At 35.9% G+C, this 26,306-nt stretch overlaps 1 protein-coding gene across 1 annotated transcript in view; it reads left to right on the forward strand.

The window, feature by feature from the left end:
* LOC123656733 (rho guanine nucleotide exchange factor 10-like protein) overlaps positions 1–26,306 on the forward strand; it is a 31,501-nt gene that overhangs the window by 2,421 nt on the left and 2,774 nt on the right. The window contains exons 3-11 of the mRNA XM_045592393.1: positions 5,577–5,787; positions 8,921–9,097; positions 18,847–19,006; positions 20,074–20,303; positions 24,005–24,127; positions 24,292–24,441; positions 24,748–24,946; positions 25,278–25,489; positions 25,910–26,164. Of these exons, the coding sequence (XP_045448349.1) occupies positions 5,577–5,787; positions 8,921–9,097; positions 18,847–19,006; positions 20,074–20,303; positions 24,005–24,127; positions 24,292–24,441; positions 24,748–24,946; positions 25,278–25,489; positions 25,910–26,164 (1,717 nt within the window). The remainder of the gene's footprint in view (positions 1–5,576; positions 5,788–8,920; positions 9,098–18,846; positions 19,007–20,073; positions 20,304–24,004; positions 24,128–24,291; positions 24,442–24,747; positions 24,947–25,277; positions 25,490–25,909; positions 26,165–26,306) is intronic.

The following is a 26,306-nucleotide window of genomic DNA, read 5'->3' on the forward strand; positions in this document are numbered from 1 at the left end:
TTTTAAACGAAGGTAAATAGGCTCGAACTGTCTTTACTAAGTATGATTGATGGCTATTCCGAAATTAGAACCAATTCAGTCGAATGGGGGAGCTTCTAAGTGATACGAACATTTACTATCAGCTTTAACGTCGCAGTCATTCTAAGATTTTACAACCTATAAAATATTTAAACTTCTCGATCACCAACTACTTACCCATAAAATTTATTCTAAGTTATTTCAATTGCTTAATAATTGTGTTTACTTATCATACTTAATCACTTACTAAATGTAAAAATGAAGGTTCAATATTAATCTAATGCGTTCTAAAAATCTCCCTTTCAATTTACTTAAACAAATTCAGTAATATGTGTTACAAGTTTTACTCCTCGTATAATAATTAGTACACTTCCATTGCTCTAATAAATAAAACATTAAATTACTACACTGTAATTAATGTTCGACTTTATTATGACGAGCTCTGTATATGTATTATAATAGCTGCAATTAAAATGTGCCCAACTGAACACGTGCCAACTTGCTGCTGACAGTTGGCAAGTTGGCTCATACACTTCCTATCCTGTACTAGTGTGGTCTCGCATTCAACAATTAACTCCGCCGCCCTGTCAATTAACACAAATTTCCTGTGTTCAAACTGTAGGGGCCAACAGAGGGCACTGTCTTACTGAGTGACCATTTAACTCTATTATCTTAAATATCGTTTCAGAGCACAATAATAAAAGTGCATTATTCTACTTCTAAAAGACCGCGAATTGAGTACATCCTGTACTCGATTGATTTTTTGGTTTATGTTTCTGTGGTATAAAATTTCTATACTTGATTGACTTGATTTAATTTAATAACCCATTTCACTTATACCTTGGAGTTGGTCGTTTGTAAAGAATGATGCACTTACAAAAACAACACAAGTAGAGAACGGAACTTTACAAAAGTCGCTAAACCGCTTTCGAAAATTATACAAATAGAATAATATAGGTAAGAGGGCCATACTTTTATGTGTTTTATAATGTCTTTTACAAAAACGATCTATCTATGTACCTAATATCCGCCAACCCGCATTGGAGCAGCGTGGTGGATTAAGCTCTGGTCCTTCTCCTACATTGGAAAAGAGGCCTATGCCCAGCAGTGGGATATAACAGGCTGAAGCGTATGTACCTAAAAAAAAACGAATTGCTGTTACGTATGTACGCACATAACTTCCGAACGACAGCGTCAAATTCAGTCAATCAGAACAAGGCTTGTATAAAAGAAAATTAAAGAATAATCGATATATTCAATAAAATAAATATGACGGCCCGCTAGTATTAAATAAATGACGTCATATGTTCATCCACATAAAATATTTATTAAGATGGGTTATTTATTGCCTCATTTGATTTTTGTATTTAATCATAAGAACAGTCGACTCGTGTTATATCTGTCCTTACCGCCACATCTATTAATGTGATCCTTGACATGTTATTACAAAGGAGACAGTTAAAGAAGACTTGTTTCCAGCTAGTAAACCAATTTGTCTCAATGTGACACTTTGATTTATGCTCGAACTTTGGCAGATAATAGCATAACTGAGGTAGGTTCCTGCTCAAAATCTGGAGCAGCCCGACTGGGGTAGTACCTCGACCTTACAGAAGATCACAGCTAAATAATACTGTTCAAGCAGTTTTATGTTCCTGTTGGTGAGTAAGGTGACCAGAGCTCCTGGATTGGGGATTGGGTCGGCAACGTGATTGCGATGCTTCTGGTGTTGCAGGCATCTATAAGCTACGGTAATCTCTTACCATCAGGTGAGCCGTACGCTTGTTTGCCGAACTAGTGATATATAAAAAAGGAAAAAAAAAAATGTTTATTTATTGTTTTCCTCCGAATATGTAAGCGTACTGTTACCTATTTGTTTTAAAAAGTCAGCTTGTAACACACTACTACACATAACATTATCATAAGGGTTGTTATTTTCATATACCTGAGCTTGTTATATTAATTAATTAACCCCTCGCACTTAACGCTCCCAAGTAAGTATACACTTCACGAGGGGTGCAGAAAAAACAAAAACACCCTACTGTTAGTTACAGTGACTTTTATTGTACTTAGCTATACATAGATATAATTATATTATAAAATTGTAACAGTCCTATCTAACAATACGTAAATATATTTAGTAAGAATCCATTGCAGGATATTTATGAGTTCTTAATTATTTTTACAGATTTTGCGTCAGTATATTTTCGTTGTGTAAAATTTGCTTCATGAAATAGTATGCGCTTTTCCTAATTACTTTCCTGGTGGTTTTACTTAAAATGTAATGTAGGTTTTATAGTAATGCACTATCTAGAAGTAATCGTGACGAAGTCGTTTTGTACGTGTTAACTGCGAGTTAAACCGCGAAGCATAATTAGTGGACAAATAATATAGGTACCTAAAGGCTACTAATTCAAAATTCCACGCCTACGAAGTGAGATGCTTATAACATAAATGCTTTAAAAGTACCGCCTAAATAGTGTCCAAAATAACAGAGACCTACTTTTACAAAATTGAACGCATCAAACTTTACGCATCAAAAACTTTGTAACGTTATGGATTTTCAAAGTAAATACATGCATATCCGCTTTCTAAATTGACTCATAAAACGTTTTACGGGTATATGTATTTAGGCTCAAGTCGAAATTCAGCACCACTGACTACACTGACACACATTTCTAGAAAGCTTAAATTCTTGACTTAAAAAATAAATTATTAGAATTTTTGTAAGTTGTATCATGCTTTAGTTTTGAAGATATCCTAATGTACTTAAAGAAAACTTTAAAATTCCGACTGACAAAATTAAAATCAACATAACACACTTTCTTGCCCTCTTTTAATATATAAACGACGCAAATGCCTCCATTTAATAAATACATAAAGACACTAAAATCCGTGGAGATACTTAATTTACCAAATTAATATACTTTCATAGGTACATGTCGAAAAACATTATATCCCCTTTTTGTCAGTCGGGTAATAAACGTGTTTAAATACACATAATGCCTACATGTTAAAGTAAGCATTTAAAATAATGTCAAGGTTGGCGTTAACTTTGATTTGCATATTCGTTAGCGATAATGACAGATATACTTGAAGTACGGGATAATTACTCTAGCCCCTATTGTCAGCGTTGTTACCTCATGCTGCTTACGTTTATACGAGTATATTACCCACAATTTTATAAATAACACGTAGTCATTGCTTTAATTATTTAAAGTTCTAGTAATAATATTACGAATCTTAAGAATGTAAGGCATATTATGTATGCCTACACTTTAATAATACTACGGTGATTGCAAAGCGTCTGTTTATCTAAATTTCATGAATGTTTCTTGTTAGACAAAATCGTATAAGGGGTGCTATATACAATAGAACATATTTCATCCATGTTATTGTGTTGTGTTATGACACAAGCTATAGGTCAAACAGATAAGGTGACGAGGCTACAGACAGTACGTCGTCTGTCTTGTTTATCATTGATTATTTTAATACACCTATTGCATTATATATTTGCATTTTACCTAGCGAATGTATTAATTTTTATTACACTATTAAATTAAGGACTCGTCTGAACATAAACGTGATGATGGATTTTGATTCTCTCAGTCATTGTAATATGAAACAGATTCGTATGCGAGTGCTATGTCATTTTTAGCGTATAACTAATCGTACAATTCATGTGACAGCCCAATAGATCGTGGGCGATTCACACCACTTAAATGTATTCTCAAGGCTCGACAAAGCTTGCGACATAATATTATTTATTAACTTAGCTGCAATTCACAATACGACTGTCTTTTGTCACTACCGTTAAATTATTAACATCTACACTCAACACGGTACGCAATACAGCAACATACTCGTACATAAGTATAAAACAAGCCGAGGTCTAAAAACAATAAACAATATGATCTGTGTTATATATTATAAAACTAGTTTTAATTTAATGATGAACACTGTAATATATTGCGTAATAATAATTGCGCTTTATTAGAATTTAACAGATTTTAATCAACTGTTATTCTCCGTTAATTAAACAGTTACATTTAATACTCATTAGTAGTAATGTATGCGTCTGATTATCATTTATCGCGTTTATGGTCTGCATAGGCGTACTTACTTGCTTGACTTTGCTTGTATTTTATTTTGCGTTGCCTGAAAGGACTAACTGAACAGGATTAAAACTATAAAAATAAAATCTGATAGGAATGCGAAACCGCGAGCTCAATTACCTAGACGTGATATAACGCTTACAATAAAATGTAAATCCCTATTCCAGTAATATATCATAAAACTATGAAATGTAATGTCGAACGTTCAAACGGCTATAATAAAGCTACGTTCAATATGACCGATTACGTAATCTTTATTACAGTATGGCATAAAATTATCTTACAAGTGTGTGAGATGAATAAATATGATGAGAAGCTTAATCGTTACCTGTCCTTTTGTATTCGCACCTTACAAGGCGAAATTGAACAAGATGTTTGTATGAGATTCACAAAGATGTGATTACGTGTTAAATAATATGTAGTTTCATTAGGAGATTTCAAACATTAATTGTGTAAATGATAAAAGTATGAAAAAGTGAGGTTGATTTTTTGTTGATTTTGAAATAAAAATAAGTAACCTTCTTACACTCAACGACCCTCGAACGAACGTAAATGGGGGTTCGGAAACATGTCGCATACAAGCCAACGCCTAAAAAAAACATTAAAAAAATGAAATTATACCTTAATTGAACTCATGCTTAGAATAAGATTGCGCCCTCGGTTGCCTTCAGATCAACATCGCATTACTCGGTTTAAATTAATTGTTCCATTGTCTTTTAAACAGTCCTCTATTAGTCAATAAGACATTTAGTAATATTTGCGAACATCGACTTCAATGACTCGGGAGATGACGGTATCGTTTATTGGACTGACATTTAATCTAATGTAGCCAAGCGCTTGTTTGTACACAATGCTCCTATTATAAATATCGAACCTTTGTACTAAGGTATTTGCAACACAAGACTGCTAAGATCAGACAACGATCTCTTCAATCAGTAACTATTACGAGAGAATGCCACTTGCTCTACAGCTTGCTATATTATCTATTTTACAAAATATGTATATCTTGTTTACTAGGTTCGAGATTATCTTAATATTTTTTGCTGATTTTTTTATATATATAATAATAATATAAGTTCCGGAGCTACATCGTTTGTAGCACGAGCTGTAGAAAAAAATCATTCCTAATCGGTAGAGGACGTTGCCTATTAAATCATTTTCAGAAAGTTATCTAACAGGTGTAGTTTCTATTTAGTTTCACCAATACATAAGATTAGTTCTGTGATATTTTTCGCTCAATTGAAGTTCTTCCGTATCCGAGTAATTGCCAACATCCTTTCAATTATGCTGTTAATGAAAGTGAGTCAATGATTAGGTTTATTTTTGTATAACAAATCAACAAATTAGTGATTGTTTTTCGCCCTATAAATTAGTTTTAATATTTAATATTATAACTATTAATATGTCATAGAGTATAAGTAGTAATACAAATTTCTCTTAAAACAGGAGTAGTGGTCAATTGCGGAACACACTGAGCCGGGCGCGCGAGTTGTGCGAGCGATGGCGAAGCGGCGGCAACACGCCGTCTCCCCCCGCGCCGCCGCCCGACGACGAGGGCGGGGGGCGGCTCGCGCGCTGGTTCAGCGTTCGCCGCGGATCCACGCACCAGTACGACATGCACACACACGAGACTGACAAAATGCCCAAACTTCCTGAGGTTAGTATGCATCCCTACAGGATTTTGCCTTCAAATAAGCCATTTGCTACGCAATTACGAATATAGCATAGTAAAAAACAACAGGGAAACCTTAGTGGCTTTTTTTTGTTGCTATTTTTTTTTAATATTTCGTGTATTACTAATTTTATAAACGATAATTTAAAAAAAAGAGTAAAAAATTGGATCACATTGGAGACATTATGTTGCCGCAGAGTTGTCCCGTTATTTTTTTTTTCCTGTTCTAAAATTTAAAACAGATCTTTAAACTGTGATAGTATTAAAAAAAAAAAAAACAGAGTAGCTACATTAAACAGCCGTTAAGAGTATTCATTAAGAAAACATTATGGGTTGTAAAGTAAACAAGCACTTAAATTTTGACAGTAAATGATAAACAATTGATGAAAAATAATATACTCAACATGATGTGGGAATGTTGTCCATTTATGATAATTAACGATTAGTGAACATCAAACGAGGGTAGTTTTTTATTATTTGGTTTTGTTTCATCTTTATAATTTAAATCAAATATGTGTACCTTTTTTATATAACTAGGTCAACAACCGTACGGCTCACCTGATGGTTAGCGAATTCCTTAACTTATAGACGCCTGCAACACCAGAAGCATCGAAAGCGCGTTGCTGATCCTACCCCCCCTCCCCCCTCCTCTGGCCACCTTCTCTTTCCACTCACCTCAGAAACACAACACTGAATAATATCTATTTGGTATATTAGAATTCTCACACTAAGTATTCCATAAATTTAGATATGAAATGTTTCCCCATGCTTTATTCATACTCATATGGCACCGGCCATTGCATTTTGTATGCAAATCCGGTTTAGGTCCGGTATTCCGGCAGCGGTAAGAGAACGAAACAGGATACTGAACTAGCTGTCGTATGCAAGCAACATTCTTAACATAGATTTACTCGAAAATTGCTCTCGAACCAATTTATAATGTTATAATTGCCTAATTCATACTGAGAAGTATTTTCAATCAAGAAGCGAGATACTAAGTCTTTGTTAACGATGATCTAATCTAATAATACAAATAATGGGTAAAGTTAATTTTCTCATTGCTCAATTAATAGTAACCAACGATTAATCATTCCAATATTAAGTTTTATGTTAGCAATGAGTTAACAAGACAATAAATTTAAAAGGAGCTCAATGAACAGATTACCTGAATTATCCATTGACCGCTTATGCGTTGTCAATAATTTCTGGAATTAATATACGTCACTCGTCGGTCCGTACGCCATCTTTAACTCCAGCGGCTATTGAAGGAACCATACAATTAAATATGTACATGATTCACATTTATATAGCGATGAATCATGATCGGACGCGCGAGTGTCTCGACGATCGACAACAAACCGCAGTAACGATGTGGAATCCTCGTCAACGCGTACAGTCTGTTAAATAAATAATAATCTATTTAAACATGTGATATAATGTTATGCGATCGCTGTCCAGTGAGCTACACTAGTGGATACATGTTTACGATTGTAATTTTTTACTTCAGTATATTTTTAGTGAAGCGGCATGAGTAACGTGCTATTCGTAAATGTCAAAAGTGAATTCACATTTTTCTTACCGGTCATCTGAAGATAAGTTTTGGCGAATGCTTTAAAATGTTCTGCGTTAAACTTCTACGTGATAAAGCTCTGTACTCGATGACAACTTTCGATGTATACGTAAGTCACGTGATCGCTTGACGGTTGCGGTGCTTTTGACGTTTACGTGTATCATATTATATCATATCATATAATATCAAAGAGAACGCTGTCCAAATGAACCGGTTTCGTTCATGTCGTGCCCGTGTATAAATAGAGTAGCGTGATCGACTGGCAATTTTACGAGTTTATACGCGCATGATAGATGCTAGGTGCACGATTCGTTGCGCGCCAGCTGAATTTCATCACATGTTCACGCTCAAGTTTCTAAGTCGATAACAAATGCACGAGTGAAATCGCATCATCTGGATACTGTCAAAGAAACTAAACCTTACATACCACATTCACATTTAGCACATAACTTTGCGATAAAGCGTTTCTTTTAAACATTCACATGAGTTTGTGTATTGAACGGTACGAAGACGTGTGTTGCCCATCTGAAATATTTACGAGGTTAAATAACTTCGTTCTTTCGTATTCAATTTTAAAATTGTTAATATTTAAAAAATTAATTCTAGAGCCATAAAGAAAGTTTTCAAAAACGTATTTATTCTATAACTGTTGTTTTTTCTGTCAATTCTAAAAACCCAGCAAGGAAAATGACTTGCACCGTATCGTCTCTAAGTATTGGACTGAATCACTTGTTTTGAAAATATTTTCCTATTGAATTTACCCATAAGTACGTCATAGCATCATTTCATTATAAATAATTATTATTATTTTAATGCCAATTTGTGTAATTAATGTTCGCCATCACTTCTAATGTTAAATTTCCAATAAAACTTTCTAGTAATAAACGTAAACGACCTTTTGCTTCAATTTACTGTCTTAATTTGGTCGAATGGGGGCTACGTCGCTTTAATTCTCCGCCTTCACTAATTCAATGTAGAGCCAAATGTACCTAGAGTTATAGGGAATTATTGTTTTTGTTTAGGCAATTCAATTATTCTTTTCTCAAAGTAAAAATTTAGCTTAATAGTAATTTATCAACGACTAGGCTAGCTTATTAATGTTACGATGATGGTTATACTAAACAATATTCTTTCTTTATCACCTTACTATTCTCTTGGACTGCAAGCTATCACAGAATAGTAAATTGTACTGTATGTCTCCGAAAAATGAAGAGAAAAGGAATATTTGGCGCGAACTGCGATAGGCTGAAGTATATATATATATATATATATATATATATATATATATATATATATATATATATATATATATATATATATAATTCCAGCAAAAAAGACAAAAAAATAATTTTCTCTACTATAGAAGGGTAGGAGATAAATCCGGCGTAGTTTGACGGATATTCCTATTGGTTACAAAATAATTATGAAGAAAGTAACATTTAAGACTGAGCTACATTGAGAAAAAGGCCAATGCCCAGCTATGGGATGTTACAGGCTGAATATGATCATGATCAATATTTAAACTGCGTTTCTAACTTTTGTTTTCAGTTGGAAGAGGACATGTTTTCCTGCGGCGGTGAAGTACGAGGCGGTAGAGTCCCTCAACCGTCTCTGGCCCCACCGCCGGACAACCTCACACCCGTCCAATTACGTCGTCGACACGTAGTCGCAGCTATCATACACAGCGAAAATTCCTACGTGTCGACGCTCCAAAGACTTATCAACGTAAGTTTTTTTTATACAGCTAGGTCGACAAACAAGCGTAATGATCATCTGATGGTAAGCGATTTTCGTAGCTTATAGAAGCCTGCGACACCCGAAGCAACGTAAGCGTGTTGCCGGCCCTATTCCGAATTCCCCCAGGAGCTCTGGTCACCTCACTCACCAACAGGAACACAACACAGCTTGAAAACCTTATTTAGTTGTGATCGACTCTACATCCCCAGAAGGGCTGGTCCAGATTTTGAGCAGAATATATCCTCTTGTGCCCTACCTCAGTTAAATAATTACTCAATAACTCATTACATCGACAGCTGCATGCTATATTATTTAAAACAAATTACCAACAAAAAACGTACATCCGACTCCCATTTATTTATCGAAAGTTACATAACGCGTGTAATAAAGTTTACTTATATTGATTAAATTATTTATTCTCTCGTCGATCGTTAATTTTTTTCTCCGTCAAAAACCTATCATTAAACCGTTATTATTATACGCTATAACTATAACAAGTTCTACTCCTTTCTATCGATTGTCAACGAGTCTCATGTCAAGTATGATAGTTAAGTGGTAGTAGGTAAATAAAGTAAATTATAATAATACTTTACGATCGTGGGAAAACTCGCAAGCAACAGCTGGAATTACTAGATTCCTTTGTAACGACAACTTAACTATTCGAAACGTATTAATTACAATAAATGCAGGAAAACAGTTTCTCATTCTTCGGTGCATATTCTATTATTATTCATACTGTTTAGTTCTACAAATAATTGTCAAAGTATTTATTGAATTTTAATTGTCGAATTACAATGTACATAATTCTTACTACCTGTAGTAATATTACGAACTGAATGTTAAATTTCATTTGCATTTTATTACCTTTTAAAAGTAATACGAATCAAATAATATTATGTATATATTAAAATTTGACTTTGCCAGTGGGCATTATGCTAAAATATATTAGCAACTCAAGTTCATCGATCATCACTCTGACCTCGACAATTATTTGTTTGTTGTGATGTCATATTACCCAATGAATATAAAAATATAATCGTTTTATATAGTTTATGCTTTATTCCGTTTATATAATAACCTCCTATTTAGTTTATTTAAAGATTTTTTCTATCCTGATATATTTAACACGAAAATTACATTTTTGCTAAATCACATTAAAATGTGTGCTTATTTAACGTATTTGTTATTTAGTGAGAATAATAAATTTTAAACAATATCAAGTTAAAATCTTAAAATATATATATATATATATATATATACATAGACTACTGATAGATAGACACTTGGTATCATAAACTGAGTAAGTCCTTGTTATTATATAATAAATAGTATTGTAAAATATAGGATACTTCTAACGAAGACTTATTATCCTTATGAGTAATTTCTTTCTTTTTTTTTAATTATAATTAACTGTTAATTTGTAATAGCTGAAGAACTTCATACCGATAGATATCTTTCTCTAGATATATCTTTTTTAGTGAATATATCGACTTTTTTCATCTTATTTAATACAAACTTTGTCTTGACAATAAGGAACACAATTTTTTAAATCCAATTTGGTAGAGTCGTTCGAAAGTTACGTATTTTATTAACAAACTATCCCAAATCCTTTGTGCGGATTGACTTTTAGATTTAAATATTAAGTCAGTTCTGTGGTTGAGTCATTAAAATGTAGCTTATAGAACATGTGTTATCAATTGTATAAGATAGTTGGCCCTTTTCCGTGTGTGGTTCGAAAGCAGGCAATGAAGAAAAATAACGTCATATAGTCGTTCAGGGCTATAATGTGTAAATCAAACAATTAGTAGTTTCATTACGATTATTTCATTTTGATTATCAGTATAGGATTTTTTTTTATAATTTCATACTATGAAAAAAATTGCTTCCGAAAAATATAGTGATAATAGTAGATTACATCGTTTTCATAAAAAGGTTTTACTTTCTTTACGATTTTATATTTGTAAATGATACAATAATAATAATGCCAACCTTACTACCTCGAAATACGTAGACTTTCTCTTTTATGCATATTTATATTTGTAACGTCAAATGTTCAGATTAAAGTTGGAAAAAAATTATTAAAATAATATAGTGACGCGTAGTATTATTTTTGTTTACTTTTAAATATTTTTCTGGCTATGTTAATTATTCCGCATAATGCTTATTCGTTGAGTCCATTGCCCTTTAAAGATAATCAAGTCTTAATAGTATTCTCCATGTGTTTTTTTTTAATGTGAGATTCATGTAATAAGTTATTCTTTTTTTTTAAATACGTTCTATTATATATTTAATTACTAAATAAGTTTTGCATTTCATATTTATGTACTTTTACCCGAATGAAAGTCTGTCTTAATAAATGAGAAATCTACGCATTTTTACTTAATTACTTTACATAGTATTATATAACATGATCATTATATATTTTCTATTAAATGTTTTAGGTGATAAAGTGTAATGCTCCCAGTGATTGTGTGGTTGTCACCAGAAAAGACGAAACCCTTTAGAATGAGAAAATGGCAAATTTGTAAATATTAATAAATGAACTGATATAATGAAACGATTACCATTTCATTAGCACGTTATCGATTTCTATAAAATTATAGCTGAGATGTAAAATATATTAACATTATGAATAACTTTCAAAAATTATAAATATTTATTTATCAAGACGGGCCTAAGCCGCGTCAGCTTAAACGAAATATGTATGAGCTCTAAGACAGATATTCATTTTTCGTAATATCATTTCCGAAATCTGATTGCAAATAAGAATTATCTAGTAGAAATTTTATATTACTAGATTTCTAATAGCATCAACGCTATCGTAAATCGTCTTTATCTAACGTCCAGTTCGCGACTAATGTAAATGTATAGAGAGCGCAAAATTTCGACCTTTTTTAAAGATAATTTCTAACATGGCGTCTTGTATTAAAATTTACGATACACAGTATACATAATAAAATTCATACATTGTCTACAATACGATCTAGAGAAACATATTGCAAGATTTCTCCCTTTTAGTGATTTTTTTTTTCTAACATTTTTTTTTTCACCTACTCAATAAGACTTAAGAAAGAATTATACGTTTATAGGTCTACAACTTTGACCTGACATTACAACAGAAGGTCAGCAATGCCGGTGGTTTAATTACTAGAATACCTAAACTGTCAATAATGACATCTATGTAGTCCGTCTAATTATATTACACAATGGTAATAGTAGGACCGACCCCCAGTCTACGGAATCGTAATCGTTTATTAGCTGTCGTAATGGTGTTTAAATACAGATCAACCACTGAGATAATATTTAATATTAATATTGTAACAAGAATTAATTATGAATTCGAAGTGTTTGTCTTGTTAATACAAATATTCAGCAATCACAAGGCCAGCTCCGATGTTTGTTTTACGCAATCAATGTCAATTTAAATGATCGCTGTCAATGGTCCGAGTTATTGCTTACACGCCCATAATTTGGTTAACAGTTACGGGATCCTGTTCGCTTTTATTTGTGTAAAATAATGTAATAACACGTGAAACTACCACGACCTTTAAACAATTTGTTTCGGCGCTGTTAGTTTAGTTGGTATCGATAATTTCACTTCTGCTTTGTGTCGATTTCATTAAAGTAATATTTGTTGGCTTATGTTTTAGATATAACTAGTGATTTTATTATTATCAAAGCGAAGGGACAAACGAAAAATAAGATTATAGTAAAATTGCGGTCTACAGCGACAAACTTATAGTAAATAATATAATTAGTTACGTCCCAATGTATTAACGATATACATCAAAGTATATTACGCAATTCAATTCTTGTTCATTGTCAATCGGATGCTAAATAAAAAAGTTGTAAAAAACTTTCAATCGATACGCAAATTAAATTATAATGCGTACTTAGGTTTCGATCGTTCACAATACAAGAGAAAGTGCTTGGACATTGACGGATTTAACTACATGTTGACATTTCGCATGCGAGACGTTTGAGATGAGAGAGGAAACATTTAATTTGATAGCAATTATAATTGATGCTTGCTAACTCCGATACATATTACGCAACCTCGGTTTGTATCAAACAAATTGTTTAACACGCTTTCAATCAACGTACAAAGAAGTCAGAGAACTTGATAAAGCAGCTCGATGACAGTTACAAAATCGTGTATTAATAGCGCTTATCCAGTGTTAATTGGAGAGATTAATAGTTTGAAATGTGTCAGAGGCCTACGATCAGCTTCCGATTTGATGTTATGTAATTGAAAACATCGGTTATAGGGTGAAAGGTGTACGTACGTGTTAGACGATAAATATTAACGGTTTTTTTTTTTTATAGCTCGTTTCATGTCAGCGCCCGAGAACTATTTACAGAGTGAATGTTAATTACATCGTAATGTTTATCGACTATAAATTTGTCTTTAAATTAATATATTAGTAAAAAAAAAATCTGCAATTATTTTTCTTAATTATTTCGACGAAAATTTACATTCAAATGAGATGAGACTATTAAGATTCGGGTAGTAATTATGGGATTTGGGTAGATTAGTAATTCACCTTTTAAATAAAAAAAATGTATAACATATATATCTCTATATATTTCTATGTCATAATGAGATGAAATAAAAGAAAAATCTAGTGTCAAAACTATTTTCCGTTGATAATATTTCAATTGAAAAAACTACCCGGATACGACATTCGTTAAAAATAAAAAAGACCATTACTTTCGCCTGTCATTCATTTACACACCGAAAACAATTATTAGAATAAAACAGGTAGAACGTGTCATAAATGAAAAATAAATACAAGTAAATAAAGCTTTTAACGTGCTTGCCCTACTAGCATTGTTCGCTAACAATTTACATGTAACGAATTTGCATATTAGGAAGTGGGACAGTTTTAATAGGCTCTGTTAGCAAGTTGAGTCCGAGGTCACAGAGGTACTAGATGACGCGTATCTGGCTCCATAACCAGATCGTCATCCTATTGTTTTATTATGATGCTAGCTGTTTATCCCAATGGCCGAAATGTTAAAAATAATTTTACACTTATTACCTATAAAAAAATAAATATATTAAAAAGCTTGTTTAATTAAATGCTCTAGGCACACGCATATTTCATGCGATTCGTTACAAAATGGAAGTTACGAGTAATTACAATTATTACTATTTATCTAATTACATTTTATAATTAATTATCATTTAAACTAAAAAGAAATATTTCATCAAGCTTTTTATACAATTAAAAAATTTTAACAAGTTACAAAAAAATGTAAAAATGGCAGCATTACATATTAAAAGTGGACAAAAAATATAATTTATGATTTATGTAAAATGTTTATTTCAAAGACGTAATTTATTTAACATTACTTACAAACGTCGAGTTCAAAGTCTCAGTCTAAAAAATGTACACACGTTACACGTTAAATATTAAGAGATTCGTAAAACAAAATAGGGTTCCTTATCGTTATTTTATTAATTTTTTTATAGAAATTAAGGCAGATAAATAGTCATTATAGTTGTAGATAACAAAATAAAAATATCATCTAAAAACTAAGAAATTTTAAGATGTTATATACCTTTTTATAATGAATACTTTTCAAATACTGTATAACCAAATTCGACATCATGCAAAAAAAAATATTTGAGATATTAAAAAAAAAAAAATATCTCAAAATATTACGTAAAATTATTATGATAAGTTATGGAAACCCTGAACAAGAGTCAAGAGTTAATGTTTTTACAGTCAATAAACACGCTAAGTATTCTTAGAGATGACGCACTCCGACAAGTTAAAATAATATTTTATTTCCGTATTATAGCGACAAGGTAAGGTAACTTAGCGAAATCGCACCTTATTGAACTAGACAGTGACAAATGTATAATATAGTGCAATTAACATAAATTGAACATCAAATTATCCAAACTTTATTATTAAATATCTAAAGGAAGTATCTTTATAGTAAACTAGCTTTTGCACGCGGCTTTGCTCGCGCAGGAAACCTACCTAAGAAAGTACCTAAGGGTTAAGACTTTTTTTTTTTAGTCTGCTGAAAGTGATTCTTTACTATACTACATTAGAGGTTCTACCTTCAGATGCTAACACGACCAAGTTGTTAGATGAGCTCACTCTCGAGAAGACCACGTAAAACTGGTCGTGCGAGAAGCAATCCCCCCTAAGATAAATTCCTGCTGTTTTCAGTGACTGACCCTGAGACTTATTGATCGTCATTGCGAACCAGACCTCTAGGGGGAATTGAAATCTTTTAAAATCGAATGGGTACTTCGTCAGTATAAGTGGTATCACTAATTCAAATTAATGTTATAATGATGTACTTGAAGTTTGAAAACTTATAATTACATATTTTTTATTGGAGTACACCTACGAAGGTTCGAATTGAATAGTCACCTCATAGTGGTGAAACGGGAGTTCAGAGTTTGTATTGGGAAACAATTTAATTAATTTTATGTCATGTCCGCCATTTTTTTTTTTTTTTTTTGTTATCGCAGGGGAACCCATTTATGGGTGATATCCAGGACGCCCGGGTAGGCAGTCCTAGACCGTATGTCGGCTTCAACACTTGGGGGTGCACTACCGACCAAACCCCTGCGGGAGCCTTCAGCCGCTTTAATTGGAGGGTCCCGGATCTGCAGGCGACAGGATCCTTCCAGCGACCGGCTGACCTCGGCGAAAAGGCCAGACTTCTCCTCCATGGGGACTGTCCGGCTCACCTCTGAACAATCCCGACGACGCCATGTCTAGCAGGACCGGGTTCCCATCCCGGCCCGACACGAGCACAGGGGCGTTACTGGAGGTGCATTAAGTAGCGCCTCCTACGCACCCCCGTTCGTCGCCTGCGGACGGAGGCCTCGTCGGTGGCCTCCTCTCTCATCCGCTCGTCGTTCTCCTTCTGAAACATTACTGTCTCGCAGAAGGAGACGATCGCCGTCCATGACTCGTCGTCGCCGAGCATCGCGGTGATAATGCTCGGCAGTGACAAGTCTCCTCCGAGGACTGTCGTCAGATCGCGACGCAGTGCCGCCCATCTCGGGCACACCTCGAGGGTGTGCTGGGCAGAGTCCACCGCCGCGCCACAATCGTGACATCCAGTCGTCGGCTCCTTTTGAGCCGTCCGACACAAGTATTCACCAAAGCAGCCGTGCCCGGTGAGAACTTGCGTCAGACGGAAGGTGAGGGGCTTGCGCTTACGGCGCATCCAACGCTCAAGGACCGGGCGCAACGCCGGGCGCAAGGACGTTACGCGAGTACCATACGGCTGCTCCGCCAGGTCCTCCCCCCTACTCCGCATTAATGCTTTTTGCCACATCCAGCGCACCCGTAGGATCCCGTCCAACGTGGGGTTCTCACCAAGAGCCCTCCTACCCGAGACGTATGAGTAGGTCTCGGCAAGGACCTCCGCCACGAGCTCCCACGGGGGGTCGCCAGCTAGAGCAGTAGCTGCAGCCCACGATACCGTACGATACCCCCGAATCACCCTCACCGCGATGATCTTCTGCGCCGACCGCGTGCGGCCTTATTCCTCGCAGTGAGGCGATCCGCCCAAACCGGGGCACCGTACGTCGCCATACTCCGGCAGACTCCGGAATATAGCTGCCTGCAGGCGGCGCTGGGTCCTCCGAGGTTCGGGAGGAGTCTGCCCAGTGCACTCGCCAGCTTCACGACCTTCGGTCCCACCATAGCGAAGTGTTGACCGAAGGTCCACCCTCCGTCAAGGATGAGCCCCAAATATTTCATTTGGGAGCTCATCCTGACCCTCCCCTCTCCGATCTGCAGGGTAGCCCCTGGTGGGGGTCCCTTGCGTCCTTTCCCGCGGAAGAGGAGGGCTTCGGTCTTTTCAATTCTGACACGAAGCCCCAGACTCTATGCGGCTGATCACGAGGTCGAGTCCGACCTCAGCCAGCCGCGCCGCCTCCTTATAGTCTCGTCCCCGGGAGTAAACGAGAGTGTCATCCGCGTAGCAAATGACACCCATCCCGGGGAGGAGACGGCCTCGCAGGACCCAGTCGTACCCGATGTCTCACAGGATCGGGCCCAGCACCGATCCCTGTGGGACACCGCAGCCGACCCGCCACCACTCCACGGACCCCGACCGATTTCCAAGGCCTACTTTGCGATCGGAGAGGTACGCCTCCAGCAGCCTCCCTAGATACGGGGGTACTCTGAAGAATTTCAGTGCCTCCCGAATCACTGCATGCGGGAGGCTGTTGAAGGCGTTCGCGATGTCCAACGACACCGCGAGCACCACCTCCCTCTTGTGTTCCGCTTCACCCGTCACCGCCCGTAGGCATTTGAGGGCGTCGATGGTCGACCGGCGCGCTCGAAACCCGAATTGGGATTCCGAGAGTCCGGGTCCCGAGCCCTCCTCCAGGTGCTGAACGAGCCGGGAAGCCACTATTCTCTCCAAGAGTTTCCCAGCTTCGTTCAGCAAAACCACCGGTCGCACCGACGAAGCCGAGTCCGGGGTCCGCCCTGCCTTAGGAAGTAGGCAAAGCCGACCCTCCTTCCAGGCCCCCGGGAACTGGCCAGACCGCAGGCAGCGGTCAAACAGTTCCCGGAGGATATCGCCGAGGTGCCCGAGAGCGATCCCAAGTACTCTCCCGTGCACCCCGTCTGGACCCGACGCCCTCTTCTTACTCTGAAGGCGGGACAGAGCTGCCTCCATTAATCATGTCCGCCATATTAAACTTCGAAATAACTGCCATTTTCGCATTCAACGTCCCAAAAAACATAAATAACGACACCCATGTCGATTATTAGGTTTATTTACCCCATTTCACCCCCTAAGGGTTTATTTTCGGAAAATCACAAAAGAGTTATTTGCTTTATTTATTTTTGGGAGTACTCCTACGAAGTTTCGAATAGAAATGTTATATTATTACGCCATACAAATTTTGAACCACCATTTTACCCCTTTGGGTTTGGGTTGAATTTCGAAATATTATTCCTTATTCCTTGTATATGTTACGCTCAAAGATCGAAAACGCTCATTGAGCGGAAAAATAGCTCACAACGCGATGTGGTCACAGTAAAACATCCACATAGCGAAATTCGTGTTATGGCTCTAATGAAAACGCGCACGACGCGTTGTGGCAATCAAAGAAAGACAAAATAGCGAAATTCGTGTCGTGGCTTACATGCTATTCGATCTCAACGCGTTGTGGCAATAAAGAAAAGCCATGACGCGTATGGAATACTATTTGATTACAACGCACACTACTTTCCGATATAGATCCTACTAGGCCTAGGCTGGAAACGTTTTGGTAGATGTTCTTAAGAAATATTTTTCATTTTATAAAATCACGGCATAACGTGTTTCTCAGTATCAAATATATTCGCCGTGCCGTCGACATGGGGCCGGGCCCTACAGTTGATATTTCGCAGTTTGTGTGCTCGGGCGTGCTTGTCTGGATATGGATCGCAAAAAAGTTATTCTACTGTTGTCACTAAGACGACGAATGAAACAGAAGGCGTAAAATACATTTGTAAAATTTTCTGTCGTCTACAGGTACTATTGTTATAAATTGATGAGTTTGTAATGGATAAGCTCAAAAACTACTAGACTGATTCAAAAAATTCCTTTACCAGGTCAATGTTACGTTACAACTGTAACTTGTAACAGGAGAAAACGGAAAAGCAAAAATCGTGTAATCCGCGCCGGAGAGCTTATGTTATAAAAACGTTGACTTGATTACAGAAATTTTTACCTAACAAAATTACTTTTCTCTCCAGGACTACAAGAAACCCCTCGAAGAGAGTAGTCCAGCTATTCTAAACGCGAGCAAGATTCAAACACTATTCCACCGACTACCCGACATACTACAATGTCACCTGCACTTCCGCACCGCACTCGTGGACTGCGCTCGAACGTGGGACCGCGACGAAAAGATTGGTATGTAAAATGTGTAAAATATGATTGTAACATCCCGCTGCTATACTGCACCATAGGCCTCTTTCTCCATCAAGGAGAAGGATCGAAGCTTAATCCACCACGCTGCTCCACTGTATATATATAAAATGTATACTTAAACTATTCAAATTTATTACTGATCTTATTATACATTGTGTTAAATTTATCATCATTCATGCATATATATATATATATATATATATATATATATATATATATAGTAAAATTTTGGAAGTTAAGATAGTCGAAAAATGTTACGAATGACAACCATACTGTTATATATATATATATATATATATATATTATAGAGCTACTACTAGGTGACTTGGCAAACATTGTCTTGCCGCTAAACGCTATTTAAAAATAGGGATTGGTGGTAGAAGGATGAAAATTAGGGGTTGTATGTATTTTTCAACGCCAAATCATAATAAAATAAAAAATAAATAATTTATCAAAATATTAAAAAAAAATTGGGGTGGACTACCCTTAATGGGGGATGAAAAATATATGTTGTTCGATTCTCAGACCTACCCAATATGCACACAAAATTCCATGAGAATTGGTCAAGCCGTTTCGGAGAAGTTTAACTACAAACACTGCGACACGAGAATTTTATATATTAGATTAAATTGTAAGTTGTTTAGTATAGGATGTGTATCAATAATGTGTTCTAGTATATGCAAGGATGACACTCTTTAAAACTATGGTTATAACTAAATGTGGGTTACATGTTCAACGTGATTCTTTAAATTGGCATCACTTTTTTATTTATGAACCGATTGACATGAAACACAAACTAAATGTTAAATTAAGCTTACCACAGTAAATTATTGAAAAACACATTTAAATCAGATCCGATCCGTTACATTTTTATTATTTGTATTGATTAACAATATATACAAAGCAGATCATACAGGTATTGATTAAAATAAAAAGTGCATAATAATTTTAAGCTAGTAATGAAATAATAATTTTATTAAAGATCTATGTATATCTCTTTATAAATCTTCCTTATTCAAACTCCTAATTTATTGAACCTCATATTCCAGGCGAGGTCTTCTTAAGCGCATTCTCAAAAGCTGTGGTGTTGGATGTGTACTCGGACTTCATAAACAACTTCTCGGTCGCGATGGAGCTGGCCAAGATGGAGTCGAAGAGGAAATCGGCGCTGGCTGACTTCTTTAAAGTCAAACAGATCAGCGCTCACGACAGGCTCTCTTTCTTCGGTCTCATGGTGAAACCGGTGCAGCGGTTTCCACAATTTATTATGTTTTTACAGGTAAATAAATGTATATTAATGAGTATACAAATATACAAATTTGTATACATTTGTATACTCTACTAGCGACCCGCCCCAGCTTCGCACGGTGCAATGCTGATACTAAATATAAAATAAAAATTAAATATAACAGATACGCCAAAAAATGTGCTTATTACCCGACTGCCAAGGAAGGGTTATGTTTTTCGCGCGTATCTTGTATGTATGTATGTATGTTTGTATGTAATATTCTTTACTACCTCATATTTCCAGAACCACTGAATGGATTTACATAATTGAGGTTTCGTTAGGTTCGTCTTAGCTGCCCAAGTGTTCTTAGATAGGTGACATTAAAAAAAATCAAACATGGCGGCTGCGCGAAGCCATTGTAGTTAATGAAAAAAAAATTTTTTCTCGAATACTACAATATGGGTATCAAATTGAAGGGCACAATACAAGGATTTTAAAAAGGTATATCATGATTATTATTACCGTAATACTAATAAAAAAATACAATATTAAAGTTTAAAAAATGTGGACTTTGCTCTTTCCCACGCCTATGCCATGCCAAACTCGCCTCCTAGGCGACGATCAACTTCGGGGTGTAGCCTTTCTAATAAAATACAATGGTTAAAAAAAACATACAATTAAAATTACGAATAAAAATTAATAAATTTCCCACCAATTTACAATTACATTAATAAAATCAATAACAAATACATAATACCAAATACAAACAAATAATTTTAATAATAATTTCATTATATTAAAACTAATAGTTGTTGACTTAAGTCACCTATTTGCTAAAGGTCAGGCTTACGTTGCTTTGAGCAGAGTGAGATCTTTCTCCGGGCTTGCTATCAGTTCTCTTGACCCTAAAAATTACTTAATCAACCACATGATGTAAACTGTTTTAACGAATTGAACCGATTACGTAATTTGTCTGACTAAAAAGACAAAAATAAAATAATTAATTTAAAATTATTTAAGACATCACATTAGATACCTCAAAAACTATCAATTTTCCTCTACTATGTTATGCTTGTCTTATACATATAAACCTTTCTCTGGAATCACTATTAACTAAAGAAAACCGCATTAAAATCCGTTGCATAGTTTTATAGATCTAAGCATACAGACAGCGGGAAGCGACTTTGTTTTACACTATGTTATGATTATGATGCCACTAATGCTAGTGTGACAAACTAAGTATATTTTGAAATCCGTTGAACTATTGATCCTCTAAGTGCTGCTGAGATAAAAGACATAAAGAAATACGCTAGAAACATAATCTCTACCATAGTCGTGCAAAAAACTGTTCATCACAGAATTATTTCATTATATTAAATTCTAGAATATTTTTGCTGTTTTAATTTTATCTATTTTTTTACAATATGGGTATCAAATTGAAGGGCACAATACAAGGATTTTAAAAAGGTATATCATGATTATTATTACCGTAATACTAATAAAAAAATACAATATTAAAGTTTAAAAAATGTGGACTTTGCTCTTTCCCACGCCTATGCCATGCCAAACTCGCCTCCTAGGCGACGATCAACTTCGGGGTGTAGCCTTTCTAATAAAATACAATGGTTAAAAAAAACATACAATTAAAATTACGAATAAAAATTAATAAATTTCCCACCAATTTACAATTACATTAATAAAATCAATAACAAATACATAATACCAAATACAAACAAATAATTTTAATAATAATTTCATTATATTAAAACTAATAGTTGTTGACTTAAGTCACCTATTTGCTAAAGGTCAGGCTTACGTTGCTTTGAGCAGAGTGAGATCTTTCTCCGGGCTTGCTATCAGTTCTCTTGACCCTAAAAATTACTTAATCAACCACATGATGTAAACTGTTTTAACGAATTGAACCGATTACGTAATTTGTCTGACTAAAAAGACAAAAATAAAATAATAATTAAAAAAAAAAAAACCCGCCTGCGTGAAGAACAACTAATAGAAAATCAACTGAGAAAGCTGGAACAAGATAAAAATTCAATATGCACACAAAGTTAGCGAAATAAATAGAACCAATATCAAACATTTTGTGGTGTACATTTAAAATATACTAATACGGTAGTCCTTCGAAACTTTACGCAACGTTGTAGATAATATGCAGTCGGAGGCATGAAATTGAAGGATAAGTCAAATCATTCTCTCTTTGTGCATGTCTCCGACTGCATGTTATGTACGACGTTGCATAAAGTTTCGAAGGACTACCGTATTAATATATTTTAAATGTACAGCACAAAATGTTTGATATTGTTTCTATTTATTTCGCTGACTTTGTGTGCATATTGAATTTTTATCTTGTTCCAGCTTTCTCAGTTGATTTTCTATTAGTTGTTCTTCACGCAGGCGGGTTTTTTGTTTTTTTTTTTTAAATTATTTAAGACATCACATTAGATACCTCAAAAACTATCAATTTTCCTCTACTATGTTATGCTTGTCTTATACATATAAACCTTTCTCTGGAATCACTATTAACTAAAGAAAACCGCATTAAAATCCGTTGCATAGTTTTATAGATCTAAGCATACAGACAGCGGGAAGCGACTTTGTTTTACACTATGTTATGATTATGATGCCACTAATGCTAGTGTGACAAACTAAGTATATTTTGAAATCCGTTGAACTATTGATCCTCTAAGTGCTGCTGAGATAAAAGACATAAAGAAATACGCTAGAAACATAATCTCTACCATAGTCGTGCAAAAAACTGTTCATCACAGAATTATTTCATTATATTAAATTCTAGAATATTTTTGCTGTTTTAATTTTATCTATTTTTTTGTTTACCATAACTAGTTAAAAATTAGGTCGGCAAACAAGCGTACGGCTTGACTGATGGTAAGCGATTACTGAACTTACTCCCACACCCTCCCAGAGCTCTGGTAACCTTTCTCACCACCGGAACACAGTATTGCTTAAAAGCGGTGTTATTTAGCTGTGATCTTCTGTGAGGTCATGCTATTACCCCAGTCGGGTTGCTACAGATTTTGAGTAAGATATTTCCTGCTGTGCCCTACTTCAGTCAAAACTCAATTATCACAATTCACACATACTGTAATCTTTTTGAACAATTAACAGTAAAAATTCATTGCTTTCCAGCATCAATATCCAACTTTACGATTAAAAAAAAAAACTGTAAAGTCTGTTCAACGAGAAGAGATACCAAACGTAAACAAATCAAATGCGAGATCAACTATGCAGGGTTTTGTAACCTTTTTTTTACTTACACAAATTCTTAAAATGTAAAATATATTTATATTTTGATAATTACTTAATTTAATATAATTAATTAAATACAATTATTTGTGTAAGATTTGATACTTCTTAAATAATAATAATTAAAATATAAAAATCACCCCGAGTGCTTCAGGACACGGAATGAAATTAAAATAAATAATTCAAAATCAAAGGGCCGTCCGCGATCCGAATGTTTTCAAAGCCAGTTAAAATATCGTTCGACCTTGCAGAGAGACGTGCAGAAGATAGCAAACAAACAAGATAGAAAGAGACAGACTATATTTTGTTTGTTACGTCGTCGCGTCGCTACGAAAAAATTATGGGCTTCGTTTATGTTTGGTATCTCTTCTCGTTGAACAGACTATGTTGTTAGTAATTTATTACAAAAATTTAAATAGAGTTCATTGTAATTTTGAGATGAAGCAATTATACCTTAAAATTTTATGTTTCAGGATCTCTTAAAACATACGCCTCACGGTCACTCTGACCGCGTGGCGTTACAACGTGCGCTCACCAGGTTGGAAGCGTTAGCGGAAGCTTTAAATGAGAGAAAACGGGACGCTGAACGGACCCAGGTATATTATATTTATTTTTTGGTTTAAATAAACTTTTTAACACTCATAACGTTTTTGGAATAGACTTGTTTTTTGGACATAATTTTTTGGCTCAGTAGGTATCAGAAGAAATCCGTTTTATATTTTTGAATTTCCAATCTTTCTTTAATAATTATATGAAACAGGCGTTCCGCGCGGCGCTGCGGCGACTGACGCGCGGCGGCGTGGCGGGCGCGGGCGGAGGAGGCGGTGCGGCGCGCTTCGGGGCCGCGCGCCTGCTGGCCTCGCGCGCCGACCGCCGCCACCTGCTGCGCCAGGACGACCTGCTGCAGCTCGTGAGTGCACCTGCCACGACACGTTGTGTTAATATATACCAGGAACTGCGAACCAATGCCACATGCTGTTTTGAACACATCACTAATTACGAAATTCATTATGCTTTAAGAAAAAAGTATGAAGTAAAAATTGAGATGAGGATGATTGAATATGAGGTTAAATAATTTATGACTATGATTCTTTAAGAAGAAATCCTTCACGCTGCTCCAATGCTCTGATGTTATTCACATATAAATTTATTTATTATTTTCAAAAAAAATTAAAAACATTTTCGTGCTATCAACATATATTTATTTATTTTCCAGGAATTTAATCAATCAGGAACACTGACGAAGTGCAAGCCACGTCGCCTGCTCCTATTAAATGATCTCGTAGTTTGCGTATCTGTCGGTACTGGCGGAGACGACACAGAGCGCCTGGGGTTGAAATGGGCATATCCAGTTCAAGATGTCGAGGTGCTAGACACGGGGACCTCCCCTACGCTTAGCAGGGTGCTTGCTCAAGGTAAAAAAAAACTTTAGTTTTTTAATGACTTAAAATCTTTATTTGAAATTAGACATGTAACTTTTTTTTTCGATGTAACTGAAAAAAAGTATTTAAACTAAATAAATTTAAAATGGTGTATATTAAGTAAGCTACCTTTATCAATATCAATTTTTTGTTTTAAAATGCGTTATAAACCAAAAGAAAAAGTTACACAACGGTATTAGCGCAAAAATCACAAACATTGCGACTTTTGCATTTAAGTTATTGGTATAGATATAATATTTTTTTTTATTTACCAAGGTAATCAATTGATTCAGACAGTAAGTAACCAATTTGTTGACGACTGCAGGCATGAACCGCAGCGGCAGCCTGCGCTCCAGCTCGAGCGGCGGTAGCACGTCGACGGGCGACTCGCTGTGCAACGAGATGTCGGCGCTCATGCACGACTACGAGACCGTGTCGCGCATGGCCGACCTCGCGGCCTCGCTGCGCGCGCCCTACCCCGAGCTGGCGCCCGAAACCTTCCGCGCACTGCTGCAGAGCATCCAGCGGAGCATACAGGTACATACACACCTGCCTTCTCGTGTTTCTCGGACCTCTCAGTTGCTTTTGGTTGTATAATATGTCGATAGATTTTGAAGAGGTGAGATTGAGAGATTTTGAATTATTTGGTTAATATCGACAGTCGTTATTATAATTAACAAATAAAAGAATATTTGTTATAGATTTCAAAAGTTTGTTTTTGTTTGAACATAGAGACACTAAAATGCTATAATTTGCAAACCGGATTTGATAAGAATGCGATTTGATCTGTTGACGCCTGACAAAATATAAATTCAATTCTGTCGTGAAGTGAAGTTGAGCTTCAACTCAATGCGTTCATGTTCAACACTGATAATATGGAACGCTACAGTGTATAGATATTTTGGAACAAGTAGATTTCTTTAATTCTGACACTCGTCACGGTTTCCCCGTCGACAGAAGAAGGACGACGAGATGGCGTGGGTGGACTCGTGCTGCCTGCAGCTGACGATCCGCGGCCGCGAGGAGGCGGTCACGTTCCGCGCCACGGAGCCGGGCGCGCGGCGCGCCTGGGCCACGGAGCTGCGGCTGGCGCAGCTGGCGCAGGCGCGCGCCAACTGCCCCGCCTGGCGCGCGCCGCAGCCCCACCCGCCGCACAAGATGCCGCTCTTCGTCGCCGCCTCGCCCGTCTACTGCTCGCCGCAACTCACCGAGGTGTGTTTTTTTTCATCGTAGGCGCGTTGCCGAACCACTAATTTGTTTATAGCTATCACATTTGAGTATGTTTTAATTTTATAGAAGACTAATCCAAGTAAAATTTCTCAAGTCCATTTTTTATTTACAGTTTTTTACTTTA

Source organism: Melitaea cinxia, chromosome 9 (assembly GCF_905220565.1).
Source record: "Melitaea cinxia chromosome 9, ilMelCinx1.1, whole genome shotgun sequence".
In the NCBI taxonomy this organism is placed as follows: Eukaryota; Metazoa; Arthropoda; class Insecta; order Lepidoptera; family Nymphalidae; genus Melitaea; species Melitaea cinxia.